We start from the raw sequence: 18,706 nt of genomic DNA on the forward strand, positions 1-18,706 counted from the left end.
CTACATTAGTCTTGTTTTAATCAAGGTTATGACATATGAGCCCTGTTTTATAGAGCTATGACTTAGGGTCACATTCTGTACCATGCCTTTAAGTGACCTCAAGTGGGTGCACCTTGGTGTAGCAAAAGCAGCAGGGTGCACAATATATTTAGCCAACTGCAGATCCATATACCATTCGGCTTGTCCATGCTTGCTAGAGAGACCTTGCAGAGGGGTCTCTGCGAGTTTTAGAGGAATCAGAATTGGGCAGAAAGCTTTCATTCTTCACTCCCTCTGCTGTGTGTGAGTTTGCTATGTGCAGTGCCCTCTCCAAAATTTACTGGTCACAAGGTACAATGAAAGGATCAAGAGTACACGCACCCTACTGATTAGTTGGGTAGAATTCACATTTGTTGCAAATTAATACTAAGTTCAGCTGGGAATGATGATACTTCAGCCTTCTGTGGCATCTCTTAGATCTTCACAGCCACATATGGCCAGAGAGTATTATAGGGTTCTTGGGACCATATTTTACTGCACTATACACACTTTTGAAAAGTGTGTATCTTGCAGGAGTCATCAGTGTCTTTCTCTCTCCAAATGGACGTATACAGGGATAGTCATTAAAAGTAAGCATTTACCAACCAATATGGCAGTGTATTTGAGATAGCAAAGTATGTCCCCTATACGCTGAGTATGAAGTAACAATGGTATCTCTTTTTCACACTATGGGTAATTTCTCATCTATCTAGGTTCTTATACTTTCAGTGTATGAATTATCAAAGTTTAACAAGTATCCAGGGTTCTAACGTTTTTGGGGTTTCCTGTGTCAAACGACTACTTTTCTGTGTGCTCTCAGCTACTGTATTATGCCTTTAGTGTTAAAAAACATTGTTATTGCTTTGACTAGCTATCATATTATGCGGTATCTCTATAGTCAATAGGGAACAACGGGCATTTGCCATAAGATATATTTTTATCCAAGATTCAGAATGCAGCCTAAGGGAAAACTATAAATTATTTCACATGGACGAGGAGCTGAACTCTGTGGCAGAGAAAGCACTTGTGTCCAATATAGCAATAAGATTCCCATCAGAAGGAACAGAGCCTTGTTTTGCATTAAGGGGACATAACATTTTCTCAGAGATCCATTAACCTTATTCCAGCCTAGTCATCTCCTGTTGCACAACAGTAAAAACAGGGCTGCTGAATGGCTTTGCCCAGCGTCCTAAAGCGATGACAAATCTAGGTAACCATTCTAACATTAAACAGTGAAAATGATACAGCCAGTAGAAGAAAAATGAGAAGAAAAATTAAGCAACCATAAAAATTGTAGGTTACCCTCAAGCAAATGGACACATTCTCATATTAGCAAACAAGTAGTAGTATCTCATTAATTCACATGAAAGACCCACTGAGCACTGGAGTTTATACAATTCTGATTTCAGGAGAGTAGTAACAGCTCAGATTCACTTGCAACCTCAGCAGCATTCAGACTTACGGCTGAAAGGAAGCAATTAGCTTAGCCATGATGCTCATTGCCTGCCTCATTGGAATTAAAACATACACATGAGCAGGGTGTCACTGTTGATACCATTAACAAGTCATTTCCCGCCCCTCTTTAAACTGTCTGAATTTAAGGGGGATAAAATGACAACCCCAGAGACTGAACTCTTCTGCCAAACAGGTAGAACCTGGATGGTAGCAGCAGAGAGGCCACAGAGGGTGGGGTGAGGAGCAATGCTCCCCTCTGCTTCTGATACATTTGGTAAAATTGTGTTCCCTGGGTGATAGTGCTGCTGCAGCCTGAGGCAGCCCAGTGCCACACCTGTGGGTCTCCTCCTTCTGCCCATAGGGATTGGCAGCAGCAGAGCAACTATCGTTGCTGGCCAGTGGGGGTGCTGCTGCCTCTGCAGGGCCACCCACTTGCTGCCTGGGTTGGGAGGGGATGCTGGCTCTGGAGGTGCCATGGGGGAGGGGGGATACGAAGGAGCTGGCATTGGAGGTGCTGCTTGCAGGGAGACAGCAGTGGTGGCCTGGGGAACGGCGTTGCCACTGCCAGGCCTTTTTCACTGCACAGCCTGCACAGGCCCTACCCAGGAGCCTAGACTCTGCCAGCATCTCCTAGTAATGCCTGAGGCTGTGCAGGGCATGGCTCAACTGTTCAGTCCCAGGAATCTGGCCAGAGCAAAAGGCCCAGCCCTGGCACCAAGGGTGCTAAGTGGAGTGAGGTGATGGGACAGAAAAGCACCGCATCCACCCAGCAATTCAACTGCACGGCTCTGGGTGAGATCTGGTAAGGCCTGTCCCCCCCCAATCCTCCTTCACCCACCCGACTCCAAGCTTCTAATCCCTCCCTCTCCCAAGGGTGTCTACCACAATCTTTCCCTCTGTACCTGATACTATTTCGTAAAAATTTAAGAAACGATTGGTACATTTTTTAGACTTCCACCCCCCACCCACTTGAGGCCCCAAGTGATACCCCTGGGTAGCAGTGTGCCTCAGCCACGAAGAGGGGAAGTTCCTAATCCATGCTCATCCACTCCTTGGTCTCACAGCCAAGACCACCACCAAGAGTGCCAATCAGTGCCAACTGTGTTGTAGTTTCTTGTTAGGTAGTTTATCATTGGAATGGGAACACAACATTTATTTCAAATTGACCATCTATTGGATAGTATCAACTTCCAGTCACTAACAACTTTGGTTAGATTCAAAGTGGTGATCTAGAGGTGAAAGACTCTAAATCTTGTATCTGCTTTCGGAGCCATCCAATCCCGGTGAATTATGCCCCATGTTTACTTGAAATTAATTGTGCTGCTCTATCAACATGGGTGCAGTTTTTCTATAAATAACAAAAACAAATAACAAAAAAGAGCATTTCTTAATCTTTGTCTGAGTCCTTCCTGAAAAGCTCCTCATGGTGCTTCTCGGGTAATCTCTTTGAATCATGAATCAGAGAAAGAACTCAACTTCTGAAATGCCACCATGACAAGAGATTCTAGATATCTAAAGGGAAGAGCCTATTGTCCCTTATTCTAAAGAGAGGAGGCTATTGTCCCCTATTTACAGCTTCAGGCTGTAGGGCAATTTGACAAAAGGGAAATGATTATGTAAAAGCTTCTCTGCCTCAGCTGTTGTTCTTGTTGAAAGGAGAGGGTTTGAGCACCCTGTTTCTCTTACTTGCTTGCAATTACTACCACATAACACATGCATTGTTTGGTACTAAATCCTGGTACACAGCTTTATATATCTTTGGTGTACATGTGTATGAGCCATAAGCTCATTTTCCATTCTTCAGAACTTCCTGAAACTGGGCTTCAATTTTCAAGTTTAAGCAAAACCATGTTCAGTGTTTGAATATGAGAATACAAGAAATACACATTCCCTATTATAAAACAGATGATCAACCACTATTTCTGAGTAGCTGTACTGCTGAAGTGACTATGGGTAGAAGGTAGAAACTCAACAGGAAAATTGCCCTCAATGTGAAGCTATGTCTTTGCATATTCCAGTGAACATAGAGTTTGATTTAACTGAGGGCATGGCTACACTTACATTTTTGCAGCGCTGGTAGTTACAGCTGTGGTCGTACAGCTGTGTAGGCCCAGCGCTGCAGTGTGGCCACATTTGCAGCATTTGCAGCGCTGTTGGGAGTGGTGCATTGTGGGCAGCTATCCCAGCGTTCAGTGGCTGCAACGTGCTTTCAAAGAGGGGGGTGGTGGAGTGTGGACAGGGAGCTTGCGGGACAGAGAGAGTGGATTTTGTTAGCAGACACTGTGACAGCTCCCTGCCTTGCAAGTTCAAAAGAGGGGGGTGGGGTGGAGTGTTGACAGGGAGCGTCGGGGACAGAGGAGAGTGGATTTTTGGAGCAGACACTGTGTGACAGCTCCCTGCCCTTGCAAATTCTGGCCATTTCCCCCACCCTTTTCTCAATCACTCTTAAATGTTAAAAAGGCTTCAGACCAGATAAGCAGCTTCTCCGATGGACTCCCTCCCCCCCCCCGCCCCCGCCGTGCTGTTTGTCTCCTCAAGCAAACAGCTGTGAACATTCCAAAGCCTCGGCTCGCTACATCGCTGCAGCAAAGAGCAGCTGGGTTTGTTTTTTAGATAAGTAGCTCCGGGGAGTACCTTCCGGTTTGTTGTATACAGGAATTGTGGGATACCTCCTAATACCCTGGAGGCCAATAACAGCACTGGTGAGTGTCCACACCTGGATGAAGCAGCGCGGCATCAGCAGCGCTGGATTCGCTACACCCGTAGCAGACCAGGTGTACAGCCAGCGCTGCAGGAAGGGAGTTGCAGCGGTGGCTGAGCTCTGTAAGTGTGGACACCTGGTAAGTTGCAGCGCTGTAACCCCCTCACCAGCGCTGCAACTTGCAAGTGTAGCCAAGCCCTGAGGCTACATCTACACTGGCAATTGAACAAAACTTTTGTCTTTCAGAGGTGTTAAACAACAACTTTGAAAGACAAAAGTTTTGACAGTGACAAGTGCTAGTGCGAACAGTGCTTTGTCGGCAGGAGCGCTCTCCTGTCAACAATGCTAATGCCACTCGTTGGGGGTGGAAGTTTTTGGTCGGCAGGAGAGCCGACAAACAGTGGCTACACAGCGCGGCTTTTAGCAGCTCGGCTGTAGTGAGACAGCCATGTCTCTAAAAGCTGTGTAGTAAAGACATAGCCTGAGAGGCACCACTAGCTCTGCCTTAGCTAAGGGATGCCTGCCCATGTTTTCCTTATAAATCCCACCTGCAGAGGTTTATCACTTGACTGTCACAGGGCAAACTGTCTCTTTAATAAGGGTTCAAGCCCCAGCTTTGACCTATGCCTTGCTTCCTCCTGGTCAAGGGAATTGTAGGGCTTTTACCCTCTGGAGCAAATGTGATTGCATTGTATAGCAAAGCCTGCTGGGAAAGGGGGCAGGACTACACGAAGAGCTCACTTCTGCTCAGAAAAAAAAATCTGGGAAAGGAGAGTTTACCTAGCAAGCTACTGCCAAATGACCACAGTCTGCACAAGACCAGCATTAGTTCGCTGTAGAGAAAGAGCTATGTTGCTCACCTGTCTCCATCCGCATGTGTGCCTCAGGTTTCCCACCAATACAACAGGTTTTCTTTTTTTTTGCTTTTGCTGTTGATTCAATGCTTTTGGCCGTCCAGCCAAGGCAAGAGTCCTCCTCTTTCAGAGTAACAAAATGTCCAGAAGTAAGCAAACCCCCCTAGATTCTCCATCTTCCCCAGCCAACCTCCCAGTCTTTATGAAAGCCCTTCCCTTTGCTTGCAGGGGTTCCCAAAGACCCTTTTCCCCTTGCTGATGGTTCTTCACTCTGTCTAGTCTAAACTTCCTATGCACTTTTACCCCTAAGCAGCAGGGGTTTCCAAGAACAGGGGTCTCCACCTCATCCTGAGCTGGCCCCACAGGGGCTAGGCCTGTGCTATTAGCTACAAGGGAGCTGAGTGTTCTCAACCAAACCCCAACCAACTTCACTGTTTCTCAGTATTCTTTCTGCAATGCCCATCTTTCCTAGGCCTTAACCTAGGTTTCTTTAGCACAGTCCTTCCAGGCTTACTTTTAGAGCCCCTTAGCACAGTCCTCCTGGCTCCCTATCTTGGTTCTCTCTCTGCAGGTAACCACTGTTGATCTTGTACAGCTCCTGGTCACCAGCTCATCTCCGGTCCTCTCCTCTCTGCTGCTCTATTTCCCTTAGTCACTTTCCAAGAGAGCATGAGGAAGCTCTTTGTATAGACTTGCTCCTTTTCCAGCAAGCCTTGTTAGCCTGTAATCATATGCTCAGTCTGGGGACTACAAACCCCAGAATTCTCTTTGCTTGGGAGAAAGCAAGTCACAGATCAGAGCCAGCACCGAAACTCTCTTAAAGCACCATCTCATTCTGTGAAATTGCTCATAAAAAGGTTATCAATCTATAGACTTAGCCCACAAGCCTCAATCTCTGGATCAAAAATATTTTTCCTCACTTAATTTGCTTTAAAGTGGCTCTATCATTTTTATGTTATTTAATCAGTATCAAAACCAGACATTTTCTGATTTTAAACAATTTTTTTACACCAATATATCTTTCAACATCCTTAACTCATGCTATGGGCCTATTTATAGTCTGGCTTTGAAAAACAGGCACTCATTGTTAATGTCTATCTTTCTGAAAAACACTATGGCACAAATCTGGGAGGGTGGTACATTTAGTGTCTGCTCTTGTTTCACAACCTAACAGTCAAGTAAATTTCAGTACTTTCTAGCATATCAGAGCCCTAGGTGCAACACCCAAGTGTCTACCAAACACAGCGATACGGAGCAACCATAAAATATGAACAGGAGTACTTGTGGCACCTTAGAGACTAACAAATTTATTTCAGCATGAGCTTTCGTGAGCTACAGCTCACTTCATCTGAAGAAGGTGCCACAAGTACTCCTGTTCTTCTTGCGGATACAGACTAACACGGCTGCTACTCTGAAACCTGATATAAAATATGAGTAATAATCATGTAGCTTTATGAATGGATTTGTAAAATATAGAACAAGTTAAACATTGGATTAATTCTATAGGTGTAGGTGGCCTACTCTTAATCTCTGTGCTCAGAACAGTTACCTTCTTTCTTTTCATTCTTTTGACATGGACACAGGTGGACTCAGTCAGTCAGTCAGACTCTAAACTAGATTTCTCCCTACAGTATTATAATGAAATGTTTCCCATATACATTACCCTGCAGTGCTTCTACCAACGAAATCCAGGAAAGAAAAAGAGGTAAGTAAAGGAAATAGTGAGTGAATGAAATATGTCAAGAAAAGGGAGAAGAGAAGTTTTTGACTGAACATTGATTTGAGCAGCTGTAACGTTCTAGCAAGTCAAAAATGCTAAATTTGCAAATCCAGTAAGAATATTCAAACAGTCTCACTGCATGTATTTCATATCAAGTTAGTTTGCAAAAATCAATGTGAATTTTGTCATTGATGTCAATGGATGCAAGATCATACCTCTGGAGTCTGCATGCGCGTTCACTATTTGAAGATATCTCCATTTACTCTTTGCTCCAATTTAGCATACACCATTGTATTATTTCATTGGTGACAACAAAGATGATACTGAAGGTTTGTGTGACATTCTATACCTTGGGGGAGCATGCTGTAGCCTCCATATTACTCATTTTTATATAAGTGTGATCTTACATAAAAAGCATGGCTTGTAAGGTATCAGGGAAAGGTTATGATCTCTTGAAAGTCATTTCTCTATCTCCATATATGTGTATCATTAATGCATATAAAGTTATGAGAATTGTGTAGTATGGTTGTCACTAAAACATGCTGTAAACTGGGGGAATCAGCCAGATATTAGCTCCCCAAAGGCAACAGCAAGAAAAGTAACCAATGCCCTGGTGGGGTGTCAAACAACCCATCAACCACCATTGTCCAGCAAGGGTGCTACAATGCAATGACTCACCTGCATGAGGCCACACCAGGGGAATTGCTCAACCTGGTTTGGAGAGACTCAGTAATTCTGAACTGACTCTGAAGGGGGTGGGGAGAGACGTTTACCACACTCTTCCTCTCTTTTCCACCTACATCTACAGACACCATCACCTCCAAGCGACTGAAGTGCTGATCAAAGGGGAGAGCCTGGCTGAAGAGCAGCCAGCCTGTGGTGAGAAGCATCTAAGTTCATAAGGACACTGAAAGTGTTAAGACCAGCTTAGAATGTGTTTTGCTTTTATTTCATTTGACCAAATCTGACTTATTATGCTTTGGCTTATAATCACTTAAAATCTAGCATCATAGTTAATCTGTTTGTGTATTCTACCTGAAGCAGTGCGTTTGGTTTGAAGCATGTATGAAACTTCCCTTGGAAGAACAAGCCTGGTACATATCAATTTCTTTGTTAGATTGACAAACTCAATACGCTTGCAGCATCCAGCGGGCATAACTGGACACTGCAAGACGGAGGTTCCTAGGGTTGTGTCTGGGACCAGAGATATTGGCTAGTGTCATTTGCTTGCAAGTAGCTGGGAGCAGTTTACACACCAGAGGCTGTGCGTGAACAGCCCAGAAGTGGGGGTTCTCACAGCAAAACAGGGTAAGGCTGGCTCCCAGAGTCAAGAATTGGAATGGCCTAGCAGATCACTTGCCTAGATAAGACCAGAGGTGAATGTCACAGTTTGACAAAAAGTGTTGTCCATTACTTTTTCATCAAACACATTGCCTTCCCTTCAGGTCATCTTCCAATTGCTGCAAGCCTTTATCCTTTCCTTTAGACTATCATATTCTTTCAATCCCCAGAAATCCCAACACAGTTTTAAATTAAACAATTAGCCACATTAAAAATCCAAAAACTATCCCTATGATTAATAGTACAAACAAACTGATAGTGTAAGTATCCATATACAGTGAAGAGACTAATTTGTATATTTATTTGATTAGTGAGATGTCAGTCATGTGTTAGCCTCTTGAGCACAGATACCATGAGAGAATGAGCTTTCTGATGGAGGTATGTGTGGGGAGTGTATACATGAACCCATCCATCCCTCTATTATAGAAAACCATATAGCTGACAGTTACCTATTCTCAGGCTTCAAACACTTTAATGATGGCATACATTGTTAAGAAAACCTATGAACCATTTATTTTGTTTTTCAGAGATACAGTGTTCAGAGATTAACATAGAGGGCACATTATATTAATGATATCATTAAACATGTTTTGACATAAAGGTTGAATAGCAACAGTAGAAAATCTATGTCAAAATGAGCAAATATTTATTACCTGTAACCATAATTTCAGAAAGCCAATGTGCGCATTATGCCAGCAAGGTCTTTCTTTATGCAAATACTTTTAACCTTGTAATTACAGAAATCTGCAGTAACTACTGCATCGAATCTTGTGTGTGAAGGAGAGAGTGCATGTATATTACAAGAACAGTAACGTTCAAATCCTGCTGTAATTTTAACATCGTTGGACCCAGCAATGGTGAATTATGTTCTTAATATCTGATGGCAATATACAAAAACCTGTAGAGAGCACTTCAACCTCCCTGGCCACACTATAGCAGACCTTTAAGGTGGCCATCTGCAGCAAAAAAACATCAGACCAGACTTCAAAGAGAACCTGCTGATTCAGTTCATCTGCAAATTTGACACCATCAGCTCAGGATTGAGCAAAGACTGTGAATGGCTTGCCAACTACAGAACCACTTTCTCCTCCCTTGGTTTTCACACCTCAACTGCTAGAACAGGTCCTCATCCTCCCTGGCTGAACTAACCTCGTTATCTCTAGCTTGCTTGCTAGCATATATATACCTGCCCCTGGAAATTTCCATTACATGCATCTGACGAAGTGGGTAATTCCCACGGAAGCTCATGCTCCAAAATGTCTGTTAGTTTATAAGGTGCACAGGATTCTCTGCTGTTTTACAATCCCAGACTAACACGGCTACCCCTCTGATTCTATTTCATACACATAATCCTCACCAGCAGTATATTGCCTTTTTGTTCAGTATCTATTATATACAAAAGAGATGCTGAATACTCATACTAAGGAACCAAATGGCAGCAGCTTTACTTAAATCCATGCACACTACCGTGCACAATCGAATGATTAAATGCTATTTGCTTTTTAAGGATGAATGAACGGATAGAAAAATAGATTGAATAACTCATTGGCACTTTAATGTATCGATAAAGGTGGGAGGAAACTCATAAATCATGCATTTCAAGCAGTTCCCCCCTGCCCTTCCCTCCACCCCCCCAATGGAATGTTTGAGAACATAAAACATGCAGCGATGAGGTGCAGGTCATTTTGTACAAAGAACGTCGAGACTGCATAAAAAAGCATTTTACTGCAGACCCATATTGTAAATTTATTGCAACACTGAAAAAGGTTGCCATTCTTGGACCTACCATTAGACAGTCTGACAGTACCATGCAAACCATCAACAATAAGACCTGTGCTGCAATTTCCAACCTGTTAAGAAGTCTCTCAGAGGGCTGAGAAAATGAAGAGCTAAACAATGACCTCCCAAATTATTATAATAGGAATTGTTTTGATTTCAAGTAGCAATGAATAGAAAGGGAACTGATAAGAGCATGTCCTTTCCTTAAGAAGACTAATTTAAAGCATGAGAAAATGAGGGATGTTGCAAATTTATAAATAACAACAACAAAATTAGAAATGGTTTTAATTGTGACGCAGCAAGTTTGAGTGTCAGTCTATTAATGTATGAAACAAATGAAAGGTGAACATGTCAGTTGTAATTAATAGACTGTTTTTCCTATTCCAGCATTAGTTTGGACATTGGCAAGGAAATCAAAGAACTGTACATTTTCAGAAGTAAGTCTGCTCCAGTGTGCATGATTAATTATGCATGAACCCATTTCTCTGAAGCCTCCTTCACTAAATCTTTAGTGGAAAATGCAGTTTATCAGGCATGTGGTTTGGTTATTTGTGTGCATACATACTGCACTATTGGCTAATATGCAAGATGATTTAAAGTGTGAAGGAAAATTTAGGGGGACCTTAGGACTCTGGTCAAGCTTACAGGCCTAAAGAGTTGACCAAGCCTGTTTTTATATGGAAAGTCCCCAAAGCAGAACAATGGTTTCGTGTGTATAAAGGGCATGAGAGGGCAGAGTAAAAAAGTCCCCAAGTAGCATAATTTGTAATAGCCCAAGTTTAGGAAACATATAACCTCAATAGCACTGTTAGAAAAGTCAAACTGCAAATGAACCAGGCTATGAATAATAAGAAGGGTGATTGTTCTTTTTGTTTTTGACCTGTATTAAGTTTGCAATGTATTCCAAAAAACGTAATTAATATGGAAGTATGTGTAATTTGTCTGTGGTTTTAAGCTTTAAAAAGCTTGTGTGTTCTTTGAATCACGGGGCAGCTACTGAGAGCTGTTACCCCCCTGCGCTTGTATCAATAAAGGAGTCTCAGGCTGATCTGATCCAAACTCAACATGTGGTCAATTTTCCACAACAAAAGTTTGGCATATTACAAAGATTTACTGTTGAGTAAAATGTTTTAATGTTTCAACAAACAATGCTGCTGACTAGTTTTGCAAGTAGCATTGCCTTTATTCACTGTACTTTAACCTTTAGCTCTGTAGTCTTCACTCAAGCAAATCTGCATTGACTTCCCATCTTGCAAAAACTTACACATGCGAGTAGTTATCTGCATGTGAATAGTACCAGTGATCCAGTGAGACTTTGTGTGTGTGTAAAGTTACTCAAATGCATCAGTGTTTGAAAGATGAAAGGTATTTTAGCACAGAAAAAGGATTTTAATACTGTTCAGTGCGGTTAAATTGCTGAGGAAAAATATTCACTAGAGTGGCAAGAAATTTTAAATGTAAAAGGCCAAGTTAATGGGACCTGTGAACTTCCAAGCTCTTATGCGATACACGTCAAATCAATTGCTGATCTGAAGGTGCTTGCGTTCAAGACAGCAACTACAGAATCTTTGGATTATGATCGCTGCATTAGAATTAACTACAAATAAAATCTTACCAAATAAATCAAATTACCCAGAACATTCCTTGCTCATGTTCCATGGCAGAATTATCCCATAAATTAGTAAATGGTAATGCATGCAACAAAAAGATGCCATATCACTATACATAAACATCTGCTTTCCTCATGCAAAATGCCTAAAAAAAAGGTGACAACTTTTTCTAACAGCATAATTTTACATTAGCTCAGTCACTGAAACTCTGATGCCAAATTCCAGAATTCTGTGAGTAGAGGATTTTCTAAAACTTTTGAAAGATTTCTGGCATAAATATTCCAAAGCCCAGCGCTCCTAATTTGTTTTCTAAGAACTAAACTACAGAGGCTTATTCCTTGCTGTGGTTCCTTGTTCTTCTGATAATGGAGGAGAATAGACCGGTTTTTGGAGGAGGTCCCACTAATATTGGGGCTTGATTCTTGTGGGTAATTTTTATCTAGGGGAAGGAAAGAAAAAAAAACAGTTATCCCTTTAGCTAACTCAACTTCTTTATCAAATTTTTACAAATATCCTAAGTGACTGAACTACTTCAAATCTTAAAATGTAGCTTCTGAACCTTCAGAAGACCAAGCATTGAAGGTCGATATGGAAATACATTTTGTTACAACTGACATTTGCTTATATTATAAACTAATTAATTTATAGCAATAGTTACAACACATAAATTGTAATTATACAGGCAATCCATATTATTAATCATATATAATAAGAACACGGCAATATGCTCATTTACTACAGGAACATAAGATTTATAAGCTGCCCTTTTATCATTGCTTGTCACTTGAATATTTTGCATAGCCACATGGTAAAAAGGAATTCAAAAGCAAGAAAGGACACATTGTATGTTGGTGACACCATGCTGGTTTTCCATTATTAAGACATACACAGTATCATAGCATGCCTTATTTATCTCCCTAATCAGATTGTTCTTCTCTTTTAACACGAGCCATGATACTTAATTTCAAAATAACCATTAGGAATGAAAGTCAAGAGTTAACATAGAAAAAAAGGTCAAAAATGATGAACTAGCATTCTAATTTGTTAATTAATTGGTAATAGAACAGAATCAAATATTGAAAAGCCTGTTTAAAACACTTGAAAGACTGCTCTAAAGCCACTCATTTTGATTTCTTTGATATAAAACTACGAATCACCTTAAATGAGACAACCTTAAAGTATATTATGTCTGCAGTTTTCTCTAATTCAAGCCTAAATTAGAGAGGACATTTTATGAATGTATGCTATGCTCAAAGCTAATTGAAAGCAATTATCAAAGTGGCATTTTGTCTGTGACTTTAAGATACATTGTAAGATAATAAATGATTCTCATTATGTAATAAAAAGGTCACATCTTGCCTTTGGGCTAGCGACACTAAGAGTTTTTCAAAAGGAATCTGAGACATTTTCTTTAGTGAACTACAACTAATACAAGAACCATCACTTATTAAATATCAGTTGTCACCTGCATAGTATCCACATCAGAAATGGGTATTTCTTTCAAAAGAAACACCGCCTTATTAAACACTGCAAAAAATCTCTCTCCTAAAGTGCATACCTGACATTTTCAAGGTAAAATGAATATTCTTCACTTGTCATTCACTAATAGTAATGAAACAAAAATGTACATCACGTGGAGAGGCTCATTAAAATATAGAACAATCCTTTTCTTGGGGATGGAAATTTACTTTACAATCTAAGGAGACAGAAACATAAAAATCTCATTTAACTCTATGGGAATTTTAGCTTACTCTTCACATGTTCGTTGCACTGCAACCTAATATGTAACTTTACTATGTTATTGTTTGTTAGCATGAAATTTAGTGTATGATTCTCTTTTCCTCACAGTTAACCTAGCTTCAGGCACCAATCTGGGGACCAGATCAGCATAGCTCCATTGATGCCAGCCGATGACCTGGCCCTGTGAATTTATTTCATGGGTTGCTGTCACTCATACATCAGATGTAGGTGTTATGTTTGGGCACGGGGGTGGTGGGATGGCCTCTTTTAGGAACATGCACTGCATCTGAGATCCAAATCCTCTTGACTTTCATGGAATGCTGCAAATGCTATTTTCTCATGCTCTCTTGGAGACCGTGGGTTTAACGTGAAGTGAAAGCAACGAGTGAAGAAACCATTTAGCTCTATTGCATTGGGAGAATTTAATATGACCATTGGGTCAATGTGAATGTTTTTGCGGTTATTTTGACAAAGCAATGTATGTGGACTGATTATCAGAAAATTAAAGAAAAAATATGTCTAAAAGATGCAAAGTTAAGTTGCAGCTATAGGAAAAACACGAGAAAATGCTTCTGCTTGGAAAACTTTATATTTTAAGAAAAACACAAAACAATCAGAAAACAAAGCTCCAACCAAACAGAAACTGTAAGCAGCCAAAAGTACTACCAGTAGTTTATGATGCATTTGATGAAAGGTCAGTATATAACACTATGGGTAAAATTCTGGCTCCACTGAAATCACTGGCAAAACTCCCACTCACTGCAATGGAACCAGGATTTCACCCTGTAAGTTTGTAGTCCTAATTCAGAAGTTTTACAGGGCTGAGACATCAACAAATGGCTCCAGGGAAAATGTAGCATTAGAAATTTTAAAATAATTTTTGCAACCCTGAGAAGTGCAGCTAATGATATTCTTGCTAAAAGGAAAACCATATCCAATTTAAAGAAGAGCATAACTCTTAAAATTAGAGATAGTAATTGCTCCATATTTGAACACAGTAATGTTTGCTAATAAATGAGAAGTCTGAGTCTGTCATATTAAACATGTTTATAATATACATAAATAAAACATAAAATGGGCATTTATATTTTTCAGGAGCACGTGAGAGCTTCAAAATCTGCCTTGAAGCCACAGTAACACAAAGCATCCAGTAAATTAAATGCACTAGGGAGTAATAAGTTTAATGTATAACTGTGTTTCTTAGATCAAATAGTTTTCCTTTGATGTTACTGAGTTCTACAATGTGTGCTTGTTATATGTGTGTTCCTAACATCATAGTACACTTAAATAAGAGGTCATCATTGCCCTTCCAATGAAAACAGAATGTGATGTTATAAATACAGGAATTAATCAAGACACTAATTGATAAGAAACTACAGATGATACTCCCAGTTTATGTTAAAATATTTGGATTAACAGCCAATTCTACACCTTAGAGGATACAAAGTTAAATTCAAATATGAACATAGTGAGATATGTACGTGAGTAACAGGTGGCCACTTGGCTCCACACTTATAGGATTATCCCAAAGGGTATGTCTATGCTACAAGATTATTCCGATTTTACAGAAACTGGTATTTGGAAACTGACTGTATAAAGTCGAGTGCACGTGGCCACACTAAGCACATTAATTTGACAGTGTGCGTCCATGTACTGAGGCTAGTGTCGATTTCCAGAGAGTTGCCTTGTGGGTAGCTATCCCATAATTCCCGCAGTCTCCCCCGCCCATTGGAATTCTGGATTGAGATCAGAATGCATGGTGGGGCAAAAACTGTGTCGTGAGTGATTCTGGGTAAATGTCGTCAGTCAGTCCTCCCTCCGTGAAAGGAACAGCAGATATTTTGCACCCTTTTCCCTGGATTGCCCTGGCAGATGCCATAGCATGGCAACCATGGAGCCCATTCAGACTGTTTTCACTGTCACCGTATGTCTACTGGATGCTGCTGACAGACGCGGTTCTGCAGAGCTACACAGCAGCATTCACTGTGCCTTCGCAAGTTAGCAGAGTATGGTTACCTATATTTGTACCCATCTGCTGCTTTGCAAATTGGCAATGACGTTACCAGTCATATTGTACCATCTGCTAGCTGTCATGGGTGCTTCTGGCTGGCCTCGGGTGAGGTCAGCTGGGGGCGCGCTGGACAAAATGGGAATGACTCCCAGTCAATTCCCTTCTTTAAGTTTTGTCTAAAGGTGTAGAGTCAAGTCCTGCTAGATATCAGGCAAGGCCTATTAAAGAACCAGAGAGGCAAACGGCCGCTCCGGGTCACAGCCCAGATATGCCCACTGAAATGAAGGCTGCATGCCTTCTAAAGGTTCCTGTAACAACCCCACTGCTTGCTTCCCTCCTCCCTCACTCCTCCTGGGTTACCGTGGCAGTTATCCCCCCATTTGTGTGATGAAGTAATAAAGAATGCATGAATAAGAAACTGACTTTATTGCATCTGCAATCAGAGATAAAAGGGAGGGGAGGCAGCCTCCAGCTGCTATGATATTCCAGGCAGGACTGAATCTCCATTAGACATTAAAGGGGGGCGGGGAAAGGCAGCCTCCAGCTGCTATGATATTCCAGGCAGGACTGAATCTCCATTAGACAAAGCTTAAAGAAGGGAATGACCGGGAGTCATTCCCATTCTTGCCCAGGCACGTCCGGCCAGCCAGGAGCACTCACGGGATGACGATGATGCTGGCTATCAATCATATTGCACCATCTGCCATCGGGAAGGGAAGGGAAGGGGATGCTGCTGTTTAGCGCTGCAGCACTGCATCTGCCAGCAGCCTCCAGTAGACATACGATGACACTGAAAAAAGGCAAGAAACTATTTTTTTCCCTTTTCTTTCATAGGGGTGGGGGTGGGAGGGCGCTGACGACATATACCCTGAACCACCCGCAACAATGTTTTTGACCTTTCAGGCTTTGGGAGCTCAATCAAGAATGCAAATGATTTTTGGAGAGTTCAGGAACTGTGGGATAGCTGGAGTCCTCAGTTCCCCCTCCCTCCTTTTCTTCCTCCCGTGAGCGTCCCTTTGATTCTTTGGCTTTCCGTTACTCTTGTCTTAGCTCCTTAAGTTTCACGCAGGACTGTGTTGAGTCCCTGCTGTGGCCTCTGTCGATCATAGCCTTGGAGATTTTTTCAAATGCTTTTGCATTTCGTCTATTGGAATGGAGTGCTGAAAAAATAGATTCATCTCCCCATACAGAGATCAGATTCAGTATCTCCCGTACAGTCCATGCTGAAGCTCGTTTTTGATTCTCAGACTGCATAATCACCCGTGCTAATTGGCGCTCCATGCTGGGCAAACAGGAAATGAAATTCAAAAGTTTGCGGGGCTTTTCTTGTCTACCTGGCCAGTGCATCCGAGTTCAGATTGCTGTCCAGAGCGGTCACAATGGTGCACTGTCGAATTGCGGCCACACTAACCCTAATCTGAAATGGCAATACCGATTTCAGCGCTACTCCCCTCGTCGGGGAGGACTACAGATACCGGTATTAAGAGCACTTTATATCGATATAAAGAACTTCGTTGTGTGGACGGGTGCAGGGTTAATGTGATTTAACACTGCTAAATTCAATATAAACTCGTAGTGTAGACTAGGCCACAGACTAGGGGTTTGTATGCCACTCCTTTGCCTGCTGCTGGGGCAGGTGTGACTAGGCAACACTACATCATAACTATCCCCCAAAGTGACTGAGACCAGATGCAGATGAGCCAGAAAGAACAGCCCTTAAGGGTGCTCTAACACCATGGGTATCATAGGCTCGAAGAGGCTGAGCATCCCTAAAGAGCCAGGCGTGGCCCCCCACACACTCCGCCCCATGCTGCTTCCTATTTTGCAGCTTAGTCTTCACCCATGCCATGGCCCGGGGTTGGGGGGCACTACCCACCTGCCCAGTCCTGCGGGGCTGGGGGGGACTGGGGACTCACTGCCCTCCTATCTGGCACTCCGGAGCTGGGGCAGCCTGGGGTGAGTTGTTCTGGGCTCCAGGGGAAGGGGCAGGGCTGGGGGCTAGCCTCCCTCAACAGGCAGTTCACACACTGCCCATGTCTAACCCAGTGCAGAGGACTACCCACACAGAGAGACCATAGGATAAGAGAAGTGCAAAGGTGAGTTTTAAGCTCTCTTTGTGTCCTCTCTTCTGGCTTGGACTGTGTAAATTTGGGCCAAACCTCTCTGATCCAGCCCAATGGTTTCAAATAGAGCTGTGACAGTTCTTTTAAACAATTTCTTAACAATATTATTGTGCAAAATGCAATCACATCTAGTCAGTCTGGCATTAATTAAGCTCTAATAATATACTCTAGTCTCTCTCTTAAGTAGTGTGATCTGTTTCCCCTTCACACAGGTAGACTGGAAAACATTATTGTGTCACCATAATTCTTAAACATACTGCGAAAATGACAGAGCTGCAAAATTAAAATAAATGATTAATAGCATTTTTTTCAGGTTTTGTACTAATAGGTATCACTGAGCTTTTAAATTAATAGAACTGTCAAGCTCAGGGTTGTTACAGATTGAGCGCAGAACTAAAATGGAAATTATGTATTCCACAGACACCTAAAGATGACACTTTGGAATATTTTAAATTTTAATTAGTAGGTGCAATTGTTCCCCCTCCCTCAAGTTACTGCAAATTAATTGGCAATTAGTCACAACTAATTTTTTCTTAACAATTTGAATTGGAAAGATAGGTGCATTATGGTAGCATACTTGTCTAAGGTGCAGAAAGCACACATGCAGTAAATTGCATTGTCAATTACAAAAAACTACTATTGTGAAATTAAGAAAAATTATGCATAGGTAAACAAAACTAATGTGCAGTGTAGCAGTGAACGGAAAAAATAATTCCCAACTGCACTGTAAGGTGTCTGAACCTAAAAACAAACAAACAAACAAACCCAGCAGCAAACAAACAAACAAAATTCCAAAAAACCTCAAGGCTAGAAACAGAAATTCATTCAAATTGTCATTATAACAAGAGAAACTTTTTACAGGTTGGCTTCAGTTTATATGTTAACTATTTAACTACTGCTGGATAATTTCCCCTGTCATCAACTGCTATAGAGCCAGGACACAATCCTGCCGCCACTGAAATCAAGGACAAAAGTCCCATTGCATTCAGTGACATTAGGCCCTAATGACTTGAGAGATCTATGGGGTGGAATTGCAACTACAGCTCCTCTGTGCCTGCTGCATGGGGTGTTGGAGCTGGCAGATCTATGTAAAAGCAGGTCTGTGGCCCCTCCCTTAGCTACGCATAGACTCTTTCCACGATGAGTAAGAGGCACAAGATGGCCGGCCCTTAGGGTACGTCTACACTGCACGATTATTTCGAAGTAGTTTAAACCGATGTTAAAAAACCGATGTTATAAAATCGGTTTTGCGCGTCCACAGTGCGATCAAAAAATCGATTGCTTATGTCCATGGTCCAAGGCTACCATCGATTTCAGGAGCGGTGCACTGTGGGTAGCTGTTCCTCAGCTATCC

At 41.8% G+C, this 18,706-nt stretch overlaps 1 protein-coding gene across 3 annotated transcripts in view; it reads right to left on the reverse strand.

The window, feature by feature from the left end:
• Window positions 1-9,429: 9,429 nt before the first annotated feature.
• Window positions 9,430-18,706, reverse strand: part of DGKB (diacylglycerol kinase beta) — a 495,108-nt gene continuing 485,831 nt past the window's right edge. For all 3 annotated transcript variants that reach the window (XM_032784097.2, XM_032784098.2, XM_032784096.2), the window contains one exon: window positions 9,430-11,917. In XM_032784097.2, the coding sequence (XP_032639988.1) occupies window positions 11,810-11,917 (108 nt within the window). In that variant the 3' untranslated portion in view covers window positions 9,430-11,809. The remainder of the gene's footprint in view (window positions 11,918-18,706) is intronic.

Source organism: Chelonoidis abingdonii, chromosome 2 (genome assembly GCF_003597395.2).
Source record: "Chelonoidis abingdonii isolate Lonesome George chromosome 2, CheloAbing_2.0, whole genome shotgun sequence".
NCBI lineage: Eukaryota > Metazoa > Chordata > Testudines > Testudinidae > Chelonoidis > Chelonoidis abingdonii.